Here is a 24,380-nt window from a genome sequence, read left to right as displayed (position 1 = left end):
GACGGACCCGCCGCTGGCCAAGGCCAAGCCAATCAGCGCCTCTGTGATAACATATTTAAGAAGGAAAAAAGAATTCCCCACACCAAAATCAAAACAACACTATCACAACACCAAACAAGAGTGGACAATACACACAGAATCCACCTCTCGTCCCTTCACCACTATTTCACTCTCAAGCTACGTTCAGTCCATGTATTGCCCGTTACCTCTTCCAATTACTATCCTTATCTCGATTTTCTCATGCCCCACGTTGGGCGCCAAAAAAGACTGACATGGTTTAGCCCCAGCCGGCAGCTGAGCACCACGCGCTGCTCCCTCACCCCTCCCCTGGCGGGATGGGGAGGAGAACGGAAAAACAACGGCAAAGCCTTGAGGGTTGGGATAAGGGCAGTTTACTGGGACAGCAAGGGAGAGGGAAACAATCAACAACAGTGCTGATAACAGATATTCACAATGGGTGATAACAGAGAACAATTTACCGATTTACCGATCTGATGACCAACTGACCGACGCTCAGCCCGTCCCGAACCCGCCCCTGCCCGACTGGCTCCCTTTTATGGTGAGCATGACATCACATGGTATGGAATAGCCCCCGGCCAGCTTGGCTCACCTGTCCTGGCTCCTCGTGAAATTAACTCTTTCCTTGCCAGAACCAGGACATCCACAGAGATCAAACAAATCCTGGAATGTGTTCAAAAATTGATAAATATAGTTGGTAGGATAGTCTGCCACAGCTATGGGGATGTCCCACTTCATTCCCCTAGTTTTTATACTTACCTTGAGCGGTTTCTTACTTGTTCTAGTCATTATATATTTGTACTTGGCTTCTGGCTCACATTATTGTGATGGTTTCTCGAAGCACCACCTTAATGACTACCTTGATTCTAACCCTTCATCACTCCATGACCAAACTCCCCTCTGCACCTGACACCCTTGGGGAGGTGGGAGGCATTGACATAGATCTTGGCCTTATGCCGCCATGACAAGATGACCATCCTTTTCCCCACTGAGTTGCGTAAGCAAGGGTGGAAATGGGGGGCTAGTATTGCCTTATATGGTATTTCTGGGTCCCATGCACACCAAGGATAGAACCGGCATAGAGGGGGAAGCAGATGTGGAATGTGATGATTGGTTAACAAGTACAGATAGTGCTTCCATGACTCAACAATAAAAGAGGACAGTCTGATCAGGTGAGTATCATCTCAGCATGTTCATCATGGTCTATTCAGAAATGACAGATTCCACTAGGGAAATTAAGGCACATATCAAAGGTTCTAAAAGAATTTCCTTCACACATGAACCCCAGACCTGGCTCAGCTGCAGAAATACAGTATGTCAATGTTAACCTAGTGATGTTTAAGAATGCAAATAGACTTTCTATATTAGCCAAAGAAATCTTACCCCAGCAGAATTTTAGCATGAACCTCTTTGTTAGTCCTTGAAATTTCTCTCAGAGAGGTAATTTCTGCATCAAACCAGAATCCTCTTTCTTCTGGAGCCTCAACATTGTAGTTAACCATCACCACGTCACCCACTTTTAGTTCACTCCACTTCAGAATGGTTCTTGCTCGTGGTCGAAGATTTTTGGTGTCCATCTCTACTATGCCATTCTCTGGATACCTTGAAAGGCAAAACCGAACAGAAGTGACAATTAGTACTCCCAAAGTAGTAAGAAGTAATTTAAAGACAATGTTTTTCAGAAGCACAATTTTAAAAATAACTTCTGGGAGTGCTGATGCTTAACGCTGTTTAAAAATCTGATCTAGTATGTCTTTTCTAAATCTTATATTAGTCTAAATGCAGACTAGTAACTTGACTAATCTCATAGCGGTAAAATCATCCAGCAATCCAAAGGAAAAAAAAAATCCATGAGCATTTGATGATTCCTTTTTATAAGTAAGTTCAAGGTTCCACACAGACACAAATCAAATTTGATCTCAGTAAAATCAAAGGACCCAATTAAGCCAACAGTGAAAAAGCAACAAGGATTAAATCTTGAATCATCAAAACGGCTCAATTCTAGTTTATCTTGGCTTTCATACATTTCTTACATTTTCACCAATTTCAGTAACAACATAGCTAAGACAATGTGAGCTCACTAAAAAAAGACAATCAATCCTAAAAAACCAGCATGTATGTGTTGGTTTTGCGTGGCAAGGTTTTGGTAGCGGGGGGGCTACAGGGGTGGCTTCTGTGAGAAGCTGCTAGAAGCTTCCCCTGTGTCTGACAGAGCCAATGCCAGCCGGCTCCAAGACGGACCCGCCGCTGGCCAAGGCCAAGCCAATCACCGCCTCTGTGATAACATATTTAAGAAAGACAAAAACAGTTAGAGAGCGCTTTTGCAGCCAGAGAGAGGAGTGAGAAGATGTAAGAACATCAGCAGACACCAAGGTCACTGCAGAAGGAGGGGGAGGAGGTGCTCCAGGCGCCGGAGCAAGATTCCCCTGCAGCCCGTGGTGAAGACCATGGTGAAGCAGGCTGTCCCCCTGCAGCCCATGGAGAGAGGATGAGGGGGTGTAGCGATTCCACCTGCAGCCCGTGGAGGACCCCACGCCGGAGCAGGTGGAGGCACCTGAAGGAGGCTGTGGCCCTGTGGGAAGCCTGTGCTGGAGCAAGCTCCTGGCAGGACCTGTGGAGCCGTGGAGAGAGGACCCCACGCCAGAGCAGGTTTGCTGGCAGGACTTGTGACCCTGTGGGGGACCCATGCTGGAGCAGTCTGCTCCTGAAGGTCTGCACCCCGTGGAGGAGACTCATGTTGGAGAAGGTCGTGAAGGACTGTCTCCCGTGAGAGGGACCCCACGCTGGAGCGGGGGAACAATGAGTCCTCCCCCTGAGGATGAAGAAGCGGCAGAAACACCGTGTGATGAACTGACCGTAACCCCCACTCCCCGTCCCCCTGTGCCGCTGAGGGGGGCGGAGGTTGAAGCCGGGAGTGAAGTTGAGCCCGGGAAGATGGGAGGGGTGGGGGGAGGTGTTTTTAAGATTTGGTTTTATTTCTCGTTCCTCTACTCTGTTTTGCTTAGTAATAAATAAGATGAATTCCCTCTCTAAGTTCGGTCTGTTTTGCTCGTGATGATAATTAGAGAATGATCTCTCCCTGTCCTTATCTCGACCCATAAGTTTTTTTTTTCATTGTACCTTTTCTCCCCTGTCTAATGAAAGAGGGGAGTGATAGAGCGTCTCTGGTGGGCACCTGGCCCTCAGCCAGGGTCAACCCACCACAATGTATTAAAAAAAAATCTCATGATAAAGATTGCACAAGTCCACATTCCATTTACCAAACAATGTTTAAAATAACGGCTACCCGCAGAAACCAATAACCAAAATCAGGACTATTTCTAAAATGTACTAATAGACATGACAGCTAATAGTTTTAATGTCTTTTCTCTCTTCATTTATAAAAATAAAACCCTATTATGTTAAATCAGAGAAGCATTACTTCAGGATGTCTCTTAATGAGATACAGTAGGGGTTATAAAATCATAAGAAATAAACAATAGGCATAAATTAAAAAAAATCACTAAAAAACGTTTATGGGATTTTGGGTTAGAATCATAGAATCACAGAATCAAGAATCACAGAATGGTTTGGGTTGGAAGGGACCTCAAAGATCATCTAGATCCAATGCCCCTGCCATGGGCAGGGACACCCTCCATTAGACCACGTTGCCCAAAGCCCCATCCAACCTGGCCTTAAACACTTCCAGGGATAGGGGCCTCCACAACCTCTCTGGGCAACCTGTTCTAGTGCCTCACCACCCTCACAGTAAAGAATTTCTTCATCTAATCTAATTAATCTAATCTAATCTAATCGAAATCTACCCTCTTTCAGTTTAAACCCATTACTCCTTGTCCTATCACTACACTCCCTGATAAACAGTCCCTCTCCAGATTTCCTGTAGGCCCCCTTTAGGTACTGGAAGGCCACAATTAGATCTCCCCAGAGCCTTCTCTTCTCCAGGCTGAACAATCCTAACTCTCTCAGCCTGTCCTCATAGGAGAGGGGCTCCAGCCCTCTGATCAGCTTCATAGCCCTCCTCTGGACTCATTCCAACAGCTCCATGTCTTTCTTGTACTGGGGCCCCCAGAGCTGGATGCAGTACTCCAGGTGGGGTCTCACGAGAGCAGAGCAGAGGAGCAGAATCACCTCCCAGGTCTTTCTGCTCAGGGCTGCTCTCAATCCATTCCTCGCCCAGCCTGTAGTTGTGCTTGGGATTGCACCGACCCACGTGCAGGACCTTGCACTTGGCCTTGTTGAACTTCAGGCGGTTCACACAGGCCCACCTCTCCAGCCTGTCAAGGTCCCTCTGGATGGCATCCCTTCCCTCCAGCATGTCGACCACACCACGTAGCTTGGTGTCGTCGGCAAACTTGCTGAAGGTGCACTCGATCCCACTGTCCATGTCCCCAGCAAAGATGTTAAACAGTTCCAGTCCCAATATTGACCCCTGAGGAACACCACTCGTCACTGATCTCCACTTGGACATTGAGCCATTGACCACAACTCTTTGAGTGCGACCGTCCAGCCAATTTCCTATCCACCGAGTGGTCCATCCATCGAATCCATGTCTCTCCAATTTAGAGACAAGGATGTCATGCAGGACAGTGTCAAATGCCTTGCACAAGTCCAGGTAGATGACGTCAGTTGCCCTTCCCTTATCCACGGACGCTGTAACCCCATCATAGAAGGCCACCAAGTTTGTCAGGCACAATTTGCCCTTAGTGAAGCCATGTTATCTGTCACCAGTCATCTCCTTTGGCAGGTTTTTTTTCCTTTGGTTCTTTGGCAGGTTGTTTTTTTTTAACTAGAAACCTGATTATCCCCTCCCCTGATCCCAGCTATATTATGAATAATTTCTAATGAGCTCTATTCCCTTTTCAAGTTGAGACACATTCATTTACAACAGCTAAATCAGGGCTATTTGAATGGGATTGTACTACAATTAAAGAGCACAAAACAAATAAAAAAGAAGTGCTTAAATTTTTGGAGGTGTCAATTCTGTTTAACAACATCATCTTAAATTATCTATGTAAAGCCATTTTGCAGTGACTGTAGAAGTTGCATAGCCTCCCTATGGAGGCTGGAAAAACTGCAATGTGGCCTTTCATCTCTTCTCCCTGCATATATGAACCATAGCTCTGTAATCTTCCTGTGAAGCTTGATGTGGTGGTTTGACCCTGGCTGGAGGCCAGGTGCCCACCAGAGCCACTCTGTCACTCCCCTCATTCACTAGACAGGGGAGAAAAAGTACAATGAAAAGCTTGTGGGTCGAGATAAGGACAGGGAGAAATCGCTCACCAATTATCATCACGAGCAAAACAGACTGAACTTAGAGAGGGAATTCATCTAATTTATTACTAAGCAAAACAGAGTAGAGGAATGAGAAATAAAACCAAATCTTAAAACACCTCCCCCCACCCCTCCCATCTTCCCGGGCTCAACTTCACTCCTGGCTTCAACCTCCGCCCCCCTCAGCGGCACAGGGGGACAGGGAGTGGGGGTTGCGGTCAGTTCATCACGCGGTGTTTCTGCCGCTTCTTCATCCTCAGGGGGAGGACTCCTCTTAATCGTTCCCCTGCTCCAGCATGGGGTCCCTCTCACGGGAGACAGTCCTTCATGAACTTCTCCAGCGTGGGTCTCCTCCACGGGGTGCAGACCTTCAGGAGCAGACTGCTCCAGCATGGGTCCCCCACAGGGTCACAAGTCCTGCCAGCAAACCTGCTCTGGCGTGGGCTCCTCTCTCCATGGGTCCACAGGTCCTGCCAGGAGCCTGCTCCAGCATGGGCTTCCCACAGGGCCACAGCCTCCTTCAGGTGCCTCCACCTGCTCTGGCGTGGGGTCCTCCACGGGCTGCAGGTGGAATCTCTACACCCCCTCATCCTCCCTCCATGGGCTGCAGGGGGACAGCCTGCTTCACCATGGTCTTCACCACGGGCTGCAGGGGAATCTCTGCTCCGGCGCCTAGAGCACCTCCTCCCCCTCCTTCTTCACTGACCTTGGTGTCTGCAGATGTTCTTACATCTTCTCACTCCTCTCTCCAGCTGCAAAAAGCTCTCTCTAGCTGTTTTTTTTTCCTTCTTAAATATGTTATCACAGAGGCGCTGATTGGCTTGGCCTTGGCCAGCGGAGGGTCTGTCTTGGAGCTTGCTGGCATGGGCTCTGTCAGACACAGGGGAAGCTTCTAGCAGCTTCTCACAGAAGCCACCCCTGTAGCCCCCCCGCTACCAAAACCTTGCCACGCAAACCCAACACACCTGACCTCACTTCCAGAGATCATACAATTTCTTTTTCCTCTCGAGTTCCACAAAGAGTTCCCTGTTCAGTCAAGGTGGTCTTCTGTCCTGCTTGCTTGACTTTTGACACAGTGGAATTTCCTGCTCCTGCGCTTCTAAAAGGTGGTTCTTAAAGACTGGCCAGCAGTCGTGGACTCCTAAGCTCTCAAAAAGCAGATTCTCAGACACTGCTAGATAGCTCCCTGAATAGTTTAAAGTTTGCTTTCTTGAAATCCAGGGTAGCAACTCTGCTGTCCTTTTTTCTCATTACACTGAAAATTTTAAACTCAACCATTTCATGATCACTGTGGCCAAGACAGCCACCTACCATCACATCTCCCAGGAGTCCTCTATTCACAAATAGCAAGTCTAGGAGGGCATCTTTCCTAGTTGGCTCCCTGAGTACCTGACAAGAAGTTCTCTCCTACAAACTTCAAGAATTTTCCAGATTTGCTCATCACAGCAGTATGATATTCCCAGGTGATGCCAGGAAAGTTGAAATCTGCCATAATGACAAGGGCTACTGATCCAGAGATTTCTCCTAATTGCCTCTAGAGTAACTCATCAGTGCTTACATGCTGGCTGGGTAGCACCCACTACATCATCTCCTTTGTTTTCCATCCCCCTAATCCTCACTCAGAGCCTCTCAATCACATCATCACTAACTGTAAGGTCTGTACAATCAAACCTCTCCCTTACATACAGTGTGACACCTCCACCTTGCCTGCCCTGCCTAGCCCTCCTGAACAGCCTGTAGCCCTCCATCCCAGCACTCCATCGTGGTACTTGTTCCATCAAGTCTCACAAATACCAATGACATCATAGCTCTGGGAACTGACCAACGCTTCCAGTTCATCCTGTTTGTTTCTCATACTGTGTGCAGTGGTGTACAAGCATTTCAGATGTGCTCCTGAGCCCTCCATGCTCCCAGGAGCAGCATAAATGTTCCAACTAGCATTGCCACCCTCAGGTGATGCCATGCCAACCCTTGGCTTAACTTCATCTCTCCTGTTGGCATCCCCTTCCCCCATCAATTCTAGTTAAGTTCATTTCTGATGCTACACATTAAAAAGAGGCTTCCACCATGAAAATAGTACTAGCTTTTAAAACTAGATGGTTTAATCAGGTCACAGCACAGGTTTAAAAAAGCACCTACTACCTGGAGACACTGCTTCTTTTTAAGAAATATTAATACAAATGATAAATCTTAAATTAATTCCCCATCATTTATTTATTTCTGGGAATTTTAACAAGCACACACATGCTTTATAGTATTAAAGTCCTATGACAAATAGCATAGTTAAACCATAATGGCAAAACTCTAATCTTATTAAAGAAAGTATGACTCAGTCACTTTCCAACATGCCTATCTGTAGCGAACAAGATAATTCAAGAGTCTTCAAAAAATTATACATTGTAGCTTACTTCATAGTTGCATAAAGAAATTTCTGCTGCTGATAGCAGCTTAAATGTGAGGGCTCTGACAAGGTCACATGTCTAGTCTTCAACAGTTGATTCAAGGTCCACTGACATGAATTGAAACATTCTCTTTTAACTAAATGGGTTTTGGCTTTAGATCTCTTCTATTAAATCTTACACCCTGGTTTGTTACTGCATAGATGAGTTAGAGAAAAAAATGAGAACTAATACTCTGTTTCTAGTATTGTTTGCCTTCTACCAGAGAGCTACACAGAGTTTGGCTTGAATTTGTTGCAACATTATTCAAGTTTATTTGAGGGGGGGTGGGAACCCCACCACACCAGGAACTACAATAGTTTAAATGTGTCTATATCTTTATATAAACCAATGGCCCAATAATAAAAACATCTATCCTTAATAACAAAGTTAAAGCAAAAAAGTGGTTTTCCCCACCATTTACTGCTCCTAATTTATCAAACTGCAGGATATGAATAATAACATATAACAATATTGCGATAGAGCTTCTATTCAAATGACACTCTCATGGGTCATCTACCTGGACTTGTGCAAGGCATTTGATACTGTCCCGCATGGCATTCAATGAGAAGAATCTAAAGAAAGAAGATTGTTGGGCAGCACAAATAGAATAAGATCATGTATCAAAACCAGGCACCGAAATATCCCATTTTATAGACAGAAGAGAAAATAGCTACTCTCCAGGAAAGAAAAAAGAAGGTAGTAATAACTAAGTTTCTTGTTACTGCCTGCTCAGACACTTAAGTTGAGAAATGTTCCTTTGGAGGAACAGATAGCTTAAAAATGGGTGAAACTTTCCCTCTCAGAATCCAGTTTCCTGGTTCCATGTGTAGAGTGTTGTAAAGAAGATTTGACTTTATGTTTTCACAAGACGCTTGATGCTTCAAGAGGCCTTTTACATACCTCTCTAATGGATGCTGCTTCCAAGTGCATATGTGAAGGTCTATTGTGAGGACAGAATTTCTTCTGAAATTAATTATTTTTCAGATGATGTGGGAATTGCACCTAAGAGGTTAAAAACACAGATGTCCACTTATCTCTTATTCAGACATTGTGGATGGAGATCCACAAGGCTGGTGTGAGAAGCAGCCAAAGGAGGGAGTCTTACAGTGGCAAGATGGCCCTGTTTTGGCTAGAGAATGTGGAATAAACAGATGGATGGTTTCTACACATAATCTTGAAGGCCACGGTGCCTGGAGTGAGACCTTTTGCTTCATTATCCGCAAAATGAATATTAAAGTTGACACCCCTAAATATGCTAATGAGCTAAAAGGAGTACATGCTAAACATATGACTATAGTACTCGACTCTCCACCCAAATCATGTTAAATGTCACCCCTGGGAGGAAACAGCTAAGACTGAGGTATAAAGGATATTGAGGAAGTTACCCCCATGGGGGAAGAGAAGAAATTGAAGACCCCGAAGAGGCAGTCGGTGGGCTGTGCTCCTTCTCCTCCACCCAAGATAGGGACGCCTTCTTGGTAAGCAATTGCAATTTCACCCTTTCTGTGAGAATATCCAGGATAGTATTTTGCTAGCATTATAATTATAATCAGTCATATATTAGTGCTATTGCAGTAAGTGCATTTATCAACAGCAATTCGAACTCTTTATATCTGTCACTTTAATAGACTTTCTATTAGTTTCAACTTTGCAAAGCTGTCTCAGTGCAAGTCATTTGGGGGCTCTGACAGGCAAATGTTGACTCTGATAAGTGGCTATATATATAATCCTTTAGACATAAACTGTTGACCAAGTCTGGGACTAAGACTGGACCTAGCCACACCTAGGCTCCTCTCCGAGAAGGAGGTTAGAAAGCAAGGGGGTCCTTTCTGAACCTCGTGACTCAATGGGAGGGCCTCCCTCAGCCACACATCAGACTCTTACCTTTAATGTGACAGATGGTCATAGAAAAAAAATCCTTGAAATCATGCAAATTCAAGAATGGAACATCCAACAGCCAAACAATCAGGCTTTTCAAAGTGAATTTCTTTTACAACTCATCCATCAGCTCTGAACTACATGTCTTGCAGGAGTTTATTAAGAAACTTAACAAAACCAAAACATATTTAGAAGCCCTTCTATTCACTCATTTGTGCTTGACTTCTGAACTTCCAGACCACAGGAGAACTGTAAAGAATCAATATTCATCCTTATTACTCCATACTTTTCTCTGGATGCCAAGTTAGTCCTGAAGTCATTATATGAGAAGTTACAGTCATTTTTTACCTTCCTCTCTTCCAGCACAGACATGCATCTGATCTCAGATAGTATTATCAACTTAAGAAAAAAGTTCCTGATTTACAAAAAAGGAAAAATTAAAAGTGACATGGTTTGAGGAAAGTATAATTGTAATATTTTCTTTAGAAAAACCCCCACATGTAACCTTTTAACCATTCACCTCATGACATTAAAAAGTCAGTCTACTTGAATAATCAAGACATTCATCTGGTTTTAGTCTAAATCAATACCTTTGTTATCTAGAAGCTGGATAAAGAATAAAAACCAAGGATGTTCTTATGTACTGCAAAAAACACACTGTTTACATGACTTCTCCATCTCTCTACTTATTCTACAACTTTTAGTAATGGAGTACTCTACAGATATGAGGGCAAAACGCGTCTCAACTGAATATATCTTCCCCCTCTAGGTCTCTGTCCTGGTTCTGGCAAGGATAGAGTTAATTTCACAAGGAGCCAGGACAGGTGACCCAAGCTGGCCGGGGGGCTCTTCCATACCATGTGACATCATGCTTACCATAAAAGGGGGCTAGTCGGGTGGGGGGGGGCGGCGCAGTTTCGGCGCGGTTCCGGGACGGGCTGAGTGTCTGGTCGGTCGGTCGTTGGTTCGGTAAATTGTTCTCTGTTATCACCCATTGTTAATATTTGTTATCAGCACTGTTGTTGATTGTTTTTTCCTTCTCCCTTGCTGTCCCAGTAAACTGCCCTTATCCCAATCCTCAGGCTTTTGCCGTTGGTTTTTTCCCGTTCTCCTCCCCGTCCCGCTGGGGAAGGAGTGAGTGAGCGGCCGCGTGGCGCTCAGCTTCCGGCTGGGCCTAAACCACGTCAGTCTCGCAATTTCTGCTCGACATGCAGGAAGTCTCATTATTAAAAGACTACCAGGTGCAGAGGTTTTCACAGTTGTTATGACTCACCTTAAGCCTCATCCAAGGAATCCTTTCAATAGGCTAAGGCACACCAATATTTGTATTCAATGGGACACAGGAGAGAAGAAGCTAGCATTCATATATGTCCATACCCAACATCACAGACTGAACATCCAGATACTTTTATATAACTGGAACACCATTTGTCACAAGCCTTTGAGATTGAGTCTAACTCACACTTTTGGAATCATATCTAAGTACATTAAGCACTATAATGCTGTTCCTCATTATATCATGTAAGGAATACATTGTACTTTTATAGTAAACTTCTGAACTCAGATATATCTATTACTGTAATTCCACAAAAAAATAGTATGTTTTCCATCTTATGACCTCCATCATCTAGACTATTTCTCTCCTTCCCTTTCACTTGTCCTAAATAACAAACCAAAATAAGCATAGAGAAAATAGATTCAATTTAGGTAGTGCTACTTACTCCGTGTAAAATTACATCCTATATCTAAACATGTCATTTATATGAATGACCACAATGTTAAATTAAAACCTAAACTCACAAATATACAAGATGACTATGTAACTAAGGTAGCAGAAAATGGGAATATGCAGGGCTATGTAAATCAAGTTAATACAAGAGAAAAAAAAACATACTCTTAAAAAGGCTCAAGAACTCAGAAAATACTCTAAAATTTTTAGTTTTCTCACTTTCACTAAAGAATCCATGTCAGTAAAACCTTAATAAAAAAATATTGGCAGATACAACTATTGTTAGCAAATGTGTTTTCTTATTTATTAACTTTCTTTTAAAATCTTATGGTGATCCTCAAGACACAACAGAAGTTACATGCAGTAATTGCACAGCATCAAGGCCTTCTGTTTCTCACTCTGTCCCCACAGCAAGTAGGCTGGGTGTGTGCAAGCAGTTGGGAGGAGACACTGATGGGACAGCTGACCCAAACTGACCAAAGGGATATTCCGTGCCATGAGATTGTGCTCAGCAATAAAAGCTCAGGGAAAGAGTAGGAAGTGGGGGGGGACGCGTTTGCGATAACGGTTGCTCGGGAAGACAAACATCATAATGTGTGCTGAGGCCCTGCTTTCCAAGCAGTGGCTGGATATCTGCCTGCTGATGGGAATTAGTGAATGAATTCCTCTTTTTGCTTGGCTCGCACACACAGCTTTTGGTTCACCTTTTAAACTGTATCTCGATGCTCAAGTTTTCTTGCCTTCCTTCTACTTTCTCCCCGTCCTGCGGGAGAGGGGAGTGAGCGAGCTGCTGTGTGGGTACTTGGCTGCTGGCCAGGGTCAACCCAGTATACCCCCTGTGACAATACAGGCTGCAGAGTGACTGGCTGGGTAGCAGCTCTGCAGAAAAGGACCTGGGGGTCCTGGTAGACAGCAAGCTGAACATGAGCCAGCAGTGTGCAGCAAAGGCGGCCGACAGCCTCCTGGGCTGTGTCAACAGGAGCACAGGCAATAGGTTGAGGGAAGTGACTATTTCCCTTTACTCAGCACTTGTTAGATCGTATCTAGAATATTATGTCTGGTTTAGGTCCCTCAATGCAAGGAAGATGCTGACAAGCTGGCGTTAGCCCAGTGGAAGGCTGGCAAGATGGCCGTCAAGATGTGCTCTGTGAGGAGAGGCTGGAGGACTGGGCTTGTGCAGTCAGGCGAAAGAAAAGCTTGGCGGGGGGATGGTGGTGGTGGCAGCTAATAGCAGCCTTTCAATACCTACAAGGAGGTTGGTAGGACCTGTTAGCATGATCTTCTCCCCCCCCCACCCCCAAGTAAAACACAATCATGCTCCAGTATAAATAAAGCTGATTTAAGGTTCTCGACTACAGAGGTGTGAGATATATTATGTCGGACAACATTCAACTTGTTCTTGAATTGACCAGTGTCAATACTAATGGGACAACTGAAAAAAAGAAGAAAGAAAAAAAAAAAAAAGAAACAGCTCTAGATCTCCATTTAAGTGGAGACCTGTGGGATCTTTGGGGTTTGAAGACAGCTAGGAGAAATAGACCTGTACCAGGAAGCTTGGTCCAAAGAATTAGATCTATGACAGTGGAGGGCTTCATGTTGAGATCGAGGGTGAATAGCTTTCCAGTATCTCCTGAATAAACATCACTGAGTAGTCAGTTCTAGGTGTAAACAGAAAGAAAATGAATGTTTGATTTCCCCTCCTCTCCCTTGTTTTTTGTGTATATGCATTGTCAGACTGGACCTGCCACAACAGCTGGGTATCAAACAATCTTTGCCGTAACACGAAGTATCAGGAACAAAGCATAGGTCTACTCCACGTTCCCAACCCCATCTCAAAACATTACAACACACTTGTCCTTCAGCTGTAGCCTTCTTGGTGGACAGTTTTTCTAGACTGGATAATAAAATGAACAGTGAAGGAGAACCAGTCTAGATACTGAGATGATATCAGTGAAGATCTGAGCAGCTGTCAGTCTGTCAGAGGCAAATCCCATAGTCTTCTCCATAATGTAAGACAGACGTTTTGGTGGCTTTATGGGCATCAGGCTTATGGTCTCCATCTGCAGGTTGCTTGTCAGAGACATGCAGTTTCCCAAAGCAGAAAAAGCAACTGCTTCCTTCTCTGGCAGGAATCATAGAATCACAGAATGGTTTGGGTTGGAAGGGACCTCAAAGATCATCTAGTTCCAACGCCCCTGCCACGGGCAGGGACACCCTCCACTAGACCAGGTGGCCCAAAGCCTCATCCAACCTGGCCTTAAACACTTCCAGGGAGGGGGCCTCCCCAACCTCTCTGGGCAACCTGTTCCAGTATCTCACCACTCCCACAGTAAAGACTTTCTTTCTAACATCTAATCTAAATCGACCCTCCTTCAGCTTAAACCCATTACCCCTTGTCCTATCACTACACTCCCTGATAAACAGTCCCTCTCCAGATATCTTGTAGGCCTCCTTTAAGTACTACAAGGCTGCTATAAGGTCTCCCCGGAGCCTTCTCTTCTCCAGGCTGAACAACCCCAACTCCCTCAGCCTGTCCTCATAGGAGAGGTGCTCCAGCCCTTTGATCATCTTTGTGGCCCTCCTCTGGACCCTCTCCAACAGCTCCATGTCTTTCTTGTACTGGGGCCCCCAGAGCTGGATGCAGTACTCCAGGTGGGGTCTCACGAGAGCAGAGGGGCAGAATCACCTCCCTCGACTTGCTGCTGGTCATGCTGTTTTTGATGCAGCCCAGGATATGGTTGGCTTACTGGGCTGCAAGCATGTATTGCCAGCTCATGTTGAGCTTTTCATCAATCAATACCCTCAAGTCCTTCTCCTCAGGGATGCTCTCAGTCCATTCTCCGCCCAGCCTGTAGTCGTGCTTGGGATTGCCCTGACCCACGTGCAGGACCTTGCACTTGGCCTTGTTGAACTTCAGGCGGTTTGCACGGGCCCACCTCTCCAGCCTGTCAGGGTCCCTCTGGATGGCATCCCTTCCCTCCAGCATGTCGACCACACCACGTAGCTTGGTGTCGTCGGCAAACTTGCTGGGGGTGCACTCGATCCCACTGTCCATGTCGCCGACAAAGATGTTGAACAGCGCCGGTCCCAGTACCGACCCCTGAGGAACACCACTCGTCACCGTTCTCCACTTGGACATTGAGCCGTTGACCGCAACTCTTTGAGTGCGACCATCCAGCCAATTCCTTATCCACCGAGTGGTCCATCCATCGAATCCATGTCTCTCCCATTTGGAGACGAGGATGTCGTGCGGGACAGGGTCAAATGCTTTCCACAAGTCCAGGTAGATGACATCAGTCACTCTTCCCTTATCCACGGACGCTGTAACCCCATCATAGAAGGCCACCAAGTTTGTCAGGCACGATTTGCCCTTAGTGAAGCTGTGTTGGCTGTCACCAATCACCTCCTTATTTTCCATGTGCCTGAGCATAGTTTCCAGGAGGGTCTGCTCCATGATCTTGCCAGGCACAGAGGTGAGACCGACTGGCCTGTAGTTCCCCAGGTCTTCCTTTTTTCCCTTTTTAAAAAAATGGGGGTTATGTTCCCCCTCTTCCAGTCGGCGGGAACTTCACTGGACTGCCAGGACTTCTCAAATATGATGGAGAGTGGCTTAGCCACTTCATCCGGCAGTTCCCTCAGGACCCACGGATGCATCTCACCAGGTCCCATGGACTTGTGCACCTTCAGGTTCCTTAGATATTCCTGAACCTGATCTTCTCCTACAGTGGGTGGTTCTTCATTCTCCCAGTCCCTGCCTTTGCCTTCTGTGACCTGGGCAGCGTGGCTTGAGCACTTGCCAGTGAAGACTGAGGCAAAAAGCTCCTGTTGTAGGCAAGGAGCTTAAAGCCCTTCAGCCAGGGTAAAATCATCTGCTGTAGGAGATAGAAGGAAGGAGAAATGAGCTACTTCATTGAAGAACACAGTAAGAAAAGGCTGTCAAGGTGGATTGGTGTCATATAGCCTAGCCCAAACCTAAGCATTCAGGAACAGCAACCATGCACAGAAGAAATAGGAACTAATAGGAGAATATGAACCTCAAAGAAGAAGCACAAAGAGATGGCAAATGGGATAAGAACATCTGGAACCGAGACACGCACAGTACACGCTACCTTATTTATCCATGTATTCTTCCTCCCTTGTTTTTGATACGTGTGCTCTACAGATACCAAAAAGGCAAAAAGACTAATGTCTGAAGCCAGTGTTATGAGCACATGTACAACCACCCACCATGTGAATGTGCATGTTAACTACCACTCGAAGAACAAGGAAGTGGGATGTTGAAAGGTAAATACAAAGTGTCACAAACGATGCCTTGTGTTTTGTCACATGTAGGCTGTTAACTTTTACCAAAGTCTCTATTAGCTGATAAATGCATAGATCTTGCTTGCTAGAAAGTTTTAAAATAACTTTTCTCCCTGAAAGCTCAAACTTTTAACATTTCAGGCCAATCAAGTAAATGTCCATGATGCAAGCAAAATTAGATAAGACATAATGTTTTAAGATGGTCACTGGCTAAGAACACAAACCTGTGACAGATCGTGTTATAGGAAGACTAAGATGACTGTCTGCATCTACTGGAAATGCTAGATCTTAAGGTACACATGAAGTAAAATTGGCATAATTGATGTAAGCATAGGTACACCTATGCAAGTCAGATCAGCTTGACTATACTTTCTACTTCACAGGTGGCTTTTCCCTCGAATCTCTAACTCACATAAAATGACAACATCTATAAAAGAGGAACATAATTTAACTCTGATAATTGCAAACACACTCTCTCAAATGTTTTCCCTTTGCTCAATTAAATACTTCTGTGATGTTACATAATTAATCAATCTTAGAACCGGGTCTTTGAAAGCATACCATGATGCGTATCTATCATTTTAGAGACAATTTTTTTTTTTTTTTTTTTTTTTTTTTTTTTTAGAATAGTTCAGTTGAAAGGGGCCTGCAATGAACATCTAGTCCAACTGTAATGATACTGGGTGACTAAAGTTGTGAGAAAGTTCTGAATTTAAGTATTTCAATAAGTTTTTAAGTAAATTTTTGCTTTCAACACTGTAGCTATCTATTTTTGTGTGTGTGTGGACAAACGTATCTGCAGATAAAAAATTGACGGTTGCAGATATAAAACTGCATTTGAACTCCATGTTCAGACAAAAGCTATATTATCCTCCAAGGTAAGTATATAAAGAAAAGTTATATCTAGTATTACCAAGAGCAGCTAAAAGGTGTTCAGCTTAAGTCTTCAACATTCTTGGGTTTTCCCTAGCAAAACCGGTTTAAATTGTGATTATTAAAAACAACAAAACTTGAAATCGATACTTAAAACAATATTTTGAAAACTTGAATTGAATTTATCCTCAACAAGACTAATATTGAATATGCTTCTGTGTAAAGTAAACGTATGTTCCTTTACCTTTAATCTCACATGCCAAAGTGCAATATTTTTGTTGTTCTCTGTATTAAAAAATTCTCATTGATGCCATCGGTTTAGAAGCTTAGTTAGCTGCTTCAGCAAATTAAGGCATTAAAAAAACTAGGATCCAATTTATGTGAATGCATCAGTGCAAAAGCTGGTGATGAGAAATCCCTGCAAATCCCACTGAGTTTATGGCACAAAGCCTCTACTCTAGCACATCTGTCGTAGGTTCTGAAATTTGCTTGTACCACAGATTTAAAAAATAAAAAATCCCTTTGTACCCTCACTCCAGCTCAGAACTTATTTTATGTTCCCATTCACCAGATTCTCTACATGAAATGCAGACCTGTCATCTTGTGCATAAATATTACTTTTAAAACACAATTTAAACAGTTCGAGCACTAGAATTTGCTCCCATGAAACACTTGTTTAGACTTCAATGGAAGGAACTGAATATGAGCAGAGTAGTTTTTAAAGAAAATATTAACTTATATTTTAAATAGTACAGAAAAATCCAATGCATAGTTTCCTTTCCTTAGAGATAGGGATTCTGAGTTTCATAAAGTCAAGATAAAGTTAATACTTCACAGGAATTTGTGAATAAAAGAAAAAAAACACTCATTGCTCTCAGGTTATTGATTATATTTGACTGAAAGACATTATGGCTTTTTAATATTTCTTTCCTGGTTGCAATATTGAACTTGCTCTCTTTGATTCCAAGTTTCTTCAACAAAATTCTTTGTTTATACATACCAAATCATAACATATGATGTCCTCAAATAATATCAGAAGCACTTACTCATCATACTTGATATGATAAACTGCTTCTTCATCAGTGTCCATGCAGTCTGAGTAAGATGTGGATGGTGTACTGTCCAAATAATTTGCATTCTCTCTAGAATGATCTTGACTTAAGTTTCCATTAGTCCTTTTGTAAGAATTGCCACTCTTTACTTGAGCTTTACCATTCTTATGTCCTTTTGTTGCTCGAGTAACGTTTTCTATATGAGCTTCAACCAGGCTCCAATGCTGACATCACGGGCATCCACCAATTCATTTATCTAAAAGGAAAGTTTGATAATGAATATTTATTTTCTATAATCCTGGTTAAGAACAGAAAGGAAAACTGACTAAACAACTGTCAGTGAAAAAAATTCTACACTGCTGATTTCAACTGGTTTGGGCTTGGATAAGTTAGAGCAATGTTCAGCCATTCAAGTGTTGTGCTTTAAGTATTTTATTCCTCTACTCTTAATAAGATCTGTTATGAACACAATTTGTAAAAATATATTTTTAAAAGTTCAGGCTGATTTATATTTTTTAACCTACAAATTAGCTTAATCTCTCTTTCCACTGAACTTTTTCTTGCTTCATGGAATTGTTCCTTATGACTAAAATAAGCACATAAAATATTAGCCCACAACCAGATTTTTTAAGATTTCCCTAGACTTCCAAATTGGAATTATTACTTAACCCTGATTCTTTTTGACCTGCACTGCTGCTGAATCCTTCAATGTTTGAGAAAGGAGGAGGAAGGGCGATGGGGTCTCCAAGTCTAACAAGGCTGCTATCATAACCAATCGAGACTGGTGCTTCCATAAATCTTTCAACTGTAAGAAACAGAAGGGCAGTTTAATTTGCCACAGATGTGTATGATTTAATTTATAGCCTTAATCAAGCAGCAAGACAGTGACAGAGATGGATATTTATTCTTACTACACACAAAGACCAGCATCTATAAACAAAACAACATGAATGATATTAATTATCAGTATTTAAACTGAAGCAATCATTAGGTAATGTGAAGTACAAATGAAGGCAGTTCCTAAACTAACACATTTACTGAGAGATAGAGGGTGAAAGGTAAGAATATAATGCATAAAGTATATATCATATTGAGCCTATTTCTTCTTACTTTTCACATGCTTCCTTGAAAAAAAAAAATAAAAAAAATTCAACCCTTTCCTTTTTTTCCCCCATGTAAAATCCCAGCATCCAATTTAAATTTTTATTCTCAAGTCCCACAATATTAAAAGCATACCTTTTAGAAGGATAAACATATAATAAACAAATGAAAGCTTCACCTTGTTTTAAGTCACTCTGTTGACCTATTTTAAACATAAGGAGTGGGTATTTCTGTAAGGAAACCTCAGGAAAACATCCCTATGTAACCTTAGGCATTTCAATTAGTTTAGCTTAAAGTGATTTGCAACTTCCTCCTCCTGAAAATGCAGTTGAGACACAGACAGTATTGAGGTTTCCCCATCTGCAGCTACTTCTTGAGACTAGCTACAAAGATGACAAATGAGCCATGTTATTCAAGCCAAAAAACATTAGAGCCGGAAAGAAGCAAGTCTCCTGTGATCGTTCCTCCAAATGCATCTTTCTACATTGTGATGCTCACACTTGGACAATAGACTTTCCAGCCTTGTAGAGAGTAAAGGTAAATAATTACGAGTATAAACCCTTGAGGACTATATCACAGTTATTTTATGTACCATCCTATTTATATCTGATGAACTAAAGATGTAGACAATAGCAGAGGGGTTCAAAGAAAAACTAAGGCATTCAGAAGAAGAACGTTAATCAGTGGTATAACAACAAAGCCTTTTTAATCTGTAACTCTGTTATGAATATAATTTGAATTGGTAAATCAACATGGACACTTTAAGCTTAAAGGCAGCCATTGATACAGAGGGCTTTAAACTAGACTTAGCAGGGGAAGGGGATGCAGTTTTGAGCAACAGAGGAGAGCCAGGGACTGCTGATGTATTAGGAACCAACAGGGAAACACCTGTGGAATGCCTCAAAGGAATTAGGGCTTGTCCCTCTATAAAGGTGACAAGGTAGGTAGCCCAGCTGAGGTGCCTCAATACCAATGCGTGCAGCATGGGTAACAAGGAGGAGGAGCTGGAAGCCGCTGTGCAGCTAGAAAGCTGCGATCTGATTGTTACCACTGAAACGTGGTGGGATGAATTGCACGACTGGAGCCCTGCAATTGATGGCTATAAACTGTTCAGAAGGGACAGGCAAGGGGGAGAGGAGGGCCTTGACCTCCATGTAAAAGAATGGATTGACTGCACAGAGCTGTCTTTGAAAAACAGCGATGAACAACTTGAGAGCTTATGGGTAAAAATTAGGGGCGAAGCCAACAAAGGAAACCTTGTGGCTGGTGTTTATTATGGGCCGCCCGATCAAGGGGAGCTTGTTGACGAAGTGTTCTTACTTCAACTACGGGAAGCATCACGCTTGCAGGCTCTGATCCTGCTGGGGGACTTCAATCACCCTGACATCTGCTGGAAGAGCAGCAGAGCAAGCTGTAAGTGGTCCAGGAGATTCTTGGAGTTGAGGACAATTTCTTAATCAAGGTCTCTCCAAGGGATGTGAAGAATAACAAGAAGGGCTTCTACAGGTACGTTGGCCAGAAAAGGAAGACAAAAGAAATTGTACACACACACCCCCCACCCCACCCCCCTGATAAATAGGAGAGGGGATCTGGTGACAACTGACATGGAGAAGGCAGAGGTACTCCACATTTTTTTTGCCTCAGTTTTCCCTGGCTCTTCCCACATCTCTCGAGTCCCTGAATCTCAAGGTAGGCACTGGGGAATGAAGTCCCACCCATCGTAGGAGAAGATCAGGTTTGAGACCACCTGAGGAACCTGAACGTACACAAGTCCATGGGATGCGCTGAGATTCATCCCAGGGTCCTGAGGGAACTGGCTGATGTAGTTGCCAAACCACTCCCCATCATATTTGAAAAGTCATGGCAGTCAGGCGAAGTCCCCAGTGACTGGAGAAAAGGGAAACATCACGCCCATTTTTAAAAAGAGTCAAAAGGAGGACCGTGGGAACTACTGACCAGTCAGCTGCACCTCTGTGCCCAGTAAAAATGATGGAACAGATCCTCCTGGAAGTTATGATGAAGCATATGGAACACAGGGAGGTGATTAAGGCCAGGTTGGATGGGGCTTTGAGCAACCTGGTCTAGTGGAGGGTGTCCCTGCCCGTGGCAGGGGGGTTGGAACTAGATGATCTTTAAGGTCCCTTCCAACCCAAACCATTCTATGATTCGGGACAGCCAACATGGCTTCACCAAGGACAAATCATGCCAGACTAATCTGGTGGCCTTCTGCGATGGAGTGACTGCATCGGTGGACAAGGGAGGAGCTACGGATGTCATCTACCTGGACTTCTGACATCCTTGTCGCTAAATTGGAGAGATATGGGTTTGATGGATGGACTGTTAGATGGATAAGGAACTGGCTGGATGGCCACATCCAAAGAGTTATAGTCAACGGCTCAATGTCCAAGTGGAAACCAGTAATGAGTGGTGTCCCTCGAGGGTCCGTATTTTTATGATCGCTTCTCCATTTTGTTCTAACGGACAACACAGCAAGTTTGCAAAAAAATAAATAGGGTAAAACTGGAAAACCTCCCCGTGGCTTCAAATTTCCAGTTAGCTTTATCTTTATACAGGAAGCCATTTCTGGTTCAGGGGTAAACTTATTTGAGAATATACAAAATGTTGCTGGCATTATGTCTGAGTATATGAACCCTCCTGAAATCTGCAACACTGGATATCCCAGTGCAGAGACACTTCAGTGATTCTATAGGAGTCAACTTAGAGCCCAGTTAAGAAGTTCTGCTTTGATGCTGCCCCCAAGGTATGCCTACAAAATCAGATTATCCAATATGGGTAATTTCTCAAGCCTGTCAGGGTCCCTCTGGACGTCATCCCTTCCCCCTAGCAAATCAACTGCATCACTCAGCTCGGTGTCATCTGCAAATTTGCTGAGGGTGCACTCAATCCCACTATCTATGTCACGGATGCAGATATTAAATAGTATTGGTCCCAGTACAGACCCTTGAGGAACACCACTCGTTACTGTTTTCCTTTTGGACATTGAGCCGTTGACTATAACTCTTTGGATGCAGCCATCCAGTCAGTTCCTTATCCATCTAAGCCAAGATCTGAAAGTAATGAGCAAGAGAGATTACATTTGGTGGTGGGTTCACCTTGACTGGCTGCCAGACTCTCTCGCTCCCCCTCCTCAACAGGATGGGGAGGAGAAAATAAGATAGAAAAGCTCATGGGTCAAGATAAGGACAGGGAGCTCACTTATCAATTATCGTCACAGCCAAAACAGATTTGATTTGGGGAAAATTAATTTATTTTATTGCCAATTAAAATAGAGCAGGATGGTGAGAAACAAAGACAAAAACTAAAACACCTTCCCCCTACTCCCCCTTCTTCCCAGGCTCAACACCACTCTTTTCATTCCCGACTATTCTACCTCCTCCCACCCTGAGCAGCGCGGGGGGTGGGGTGGGGAATATAGGGTTGCGGTCAGTTCTTTGTCTCTGCCGCTCCTTCCTCCTCACGCTTTTCCCCTGCTCCAGCGTGGGTCCTCTCCATGGGCCACAGTCCTTCAGGAAAAGACTGCTCCTGCATGGGCTCCTCTCCACAGGCCACAATTCCTGGCAGGAAAACTTGCTCCTGCATGGGCTCCTCTCCACAGGCCGCAGTTCCTGCCAGGGGCCTGCTCCAGCATGGGCTCTCCACAGGTTTGTGGCTATGGCATTTTTCTTCCCAAGCAACCCTTACGCTTGCTGAGGCCCTGTTTTCCAGGAAGTGGCAGGACATCTGCCTGCCAATGGGAAGGAGTGAATAAATTCCTCTTTTTGCTTTGCTTGCGCATGTGGCTTTTTGCTTTCCCTATTTAACTGTTATTAACTCAATCTAGAAATCTTCTCACCTTCCTTCTATTTCTCTCCCCATCCTACAGGAGAAGGGAGTGAGCAAGAGGCTGGATGGATGTTTGGCTGCTGGCCGGGGTCAACCCACCACAGCCCTTTTTGGCACCCAACATGGGGCACGAGATAACGACAGTTTTGATCTGAGCGTGCTATAGCTGTTGTAGTTGTTAAGTGGCAGGCTTCTGTGCTGGTCACAGAGCTTGCTTGCTTTACTGTATAATAGAGTTTAGGGCTTGTTAGTGGCTGCTTTTGACTCTTGCTGTTTGCTATGCTATGCTGCTTATTTCTCTATTTTGCTGTGCCTAGGAACATTTTGATAAAAGCAATGGCCACATACTTGGGCTGGCATATGGCCCTGGTAATTGATGTCATTCCTGTGCTGAGCAGGCTACCTTGTAGAGAGAATGAGGGATTACATCTCCCTCTTCTCCTCTAGGATTGACGTAGCTGGCTCTGTTGCGCGGGCTCCTGAGGTTCTTGGACATCCTTATGTAAGCTGTTTGATTCTGTTATCTAACAAACATCGTTGGCTTTTTGTTGAGTATGTGGAACCTGTTTTTATCTTGGCATAAGAGAAAACAACTTGTTGCTGAGGTCACAGAGAAACATAGAATCATAGAATAGTTTGGATTGGAAGGGCTCTTTAAAGGTCATCTAGTCCAACGCCCCCTGCAATGGCGGTTGACATGCCTTGATGGTCGATCCCTGAGTGGCAGGGTGTGTGGGAGGATTTGGGCAGATGCCTAAGGTGGTCATCAGCTCTGATGATAGCCTGGGATTTTATGCCTGGACAGGCATGTCATCCCATTGAATTGGTGCGCCACTTGACAGAAGGGTGCCTTGCCTACCCCAATGAGACCCAGCAGCTCCTAGCACTGTATTGGGGCATGGCCTGTGCCTGTTGAGCCTCTGTTCAGCACCATCAGAGGAGCACGGGAAGGAGGGCCTCTACATCTGAGGACACAATGGTTGAGACAGGGACCCAAACCCTACAGTAATCACCCCAGTAGTCAAAAAGAAACACTGGATGTGGAAGTTGACAGGTCCATACCATTGATTAGTAAGGGTCTGATCAGGAAGCTGGTTCTTTGACAAAGAAAGAGGAGGAAGTGACAGACTTCACCAGAAAGAAAGAAAGCAGAAACCACATGGTCCCTAGCCCCAAGTGAACTTTGAGATCAGCAAAAAGATTACGGCCTTCAGCCAGGCGAGTGGATTGCTGTCTGATTGCTCTGATGCAGGGATACTGGGGCCAACAGTCAGGAATTAGAGAGTAAGGAAGCCCAGCAGCTGGTATCCCTAGCTAGGGACTGGCAAATTAACAAAGAAATCGGAAGAGAGGCGACGATTCTCAGCCTCTGGAGGTGGCTCCTGTCGAGTGTGAAGGTGCAATATCCCCTCAAGGATGATCTTGTAATTTACCGAGGGAAGCGGACCATTACCGAGGAAGGCATCCAGTATCTGAGAGAATTAACGGTGATGGAAGTCATCTATAGTGACCTGGACAGCAACCAGGTCTCCAAAGATCTGGATGACATCCAATGTACACGGGCCACGTGGAGGAGGTTTGTCTGGAATGCACCGGTGTTGTACTCCAACACCCTGGCGATGATGGACTGGCCAGACTTCAATATACCAACTGTGGAGAGACTGTCCCACCAGCTCCAGCATTTCAAAGAGAATCTCTCATCCTCCTCATCCCCACAGGCCAGCGTCTCGGCTGTCAGGAGCGTCCCATGGAGCCAGCCTCTCCCGGCCAGAGGGAAAGGGAGCCCCAGGCACATGCTGCATGGTACCTTCTGGATCATCCTGCATGACCAGGGGGAGGACATGAGGAAGTGGGCTGGTGAGCCCACCTCAA

General features: G+C 44.4%; 1 protein-coding gene across 1 annotated transcript in view; it reads right to left on the bottom strand.

Moving 5' to 3' along the window:
• The window catches only part of LOC142599162 (E3 ubiquitin-protein ligase UHRF2-like), a 135,262-nt gene that overhangs the window by 61,966 nt on the left and 48,916 nt on the right, over positions 1-24,380 (bottom strand). Inside the window, 3 exon segments of the mRNA XM_075738924.1 lie at positions 1,402-1,620; positions 17,559-17,775; positions 17,778-17,820. Coding sequence (XP_075595039.1) covers positions 1,402-1,620; positions 17,559-17,775; positions 17,778-17,820 — 479 coding nt within the window.

Source organism: Balearica regulorum, chromosome W, assembly GCF_011004875.1.
Source record: "Balearica regulorum gibbericeps isolate bBalReg1 chromosome W, bBalReg1.pri, whole genome shotgun sequence".
NCBI lineage: Eukaryota > Metazoa > Chordata > Aves > Gruiformes > Gruidae > Balearica > Balearica regulorum.
The sequence above is the reverse complement of the archived record's forward strand: the minus strand, read 5'-3'. Positions and strand labels throughout refer to the sequence as shown.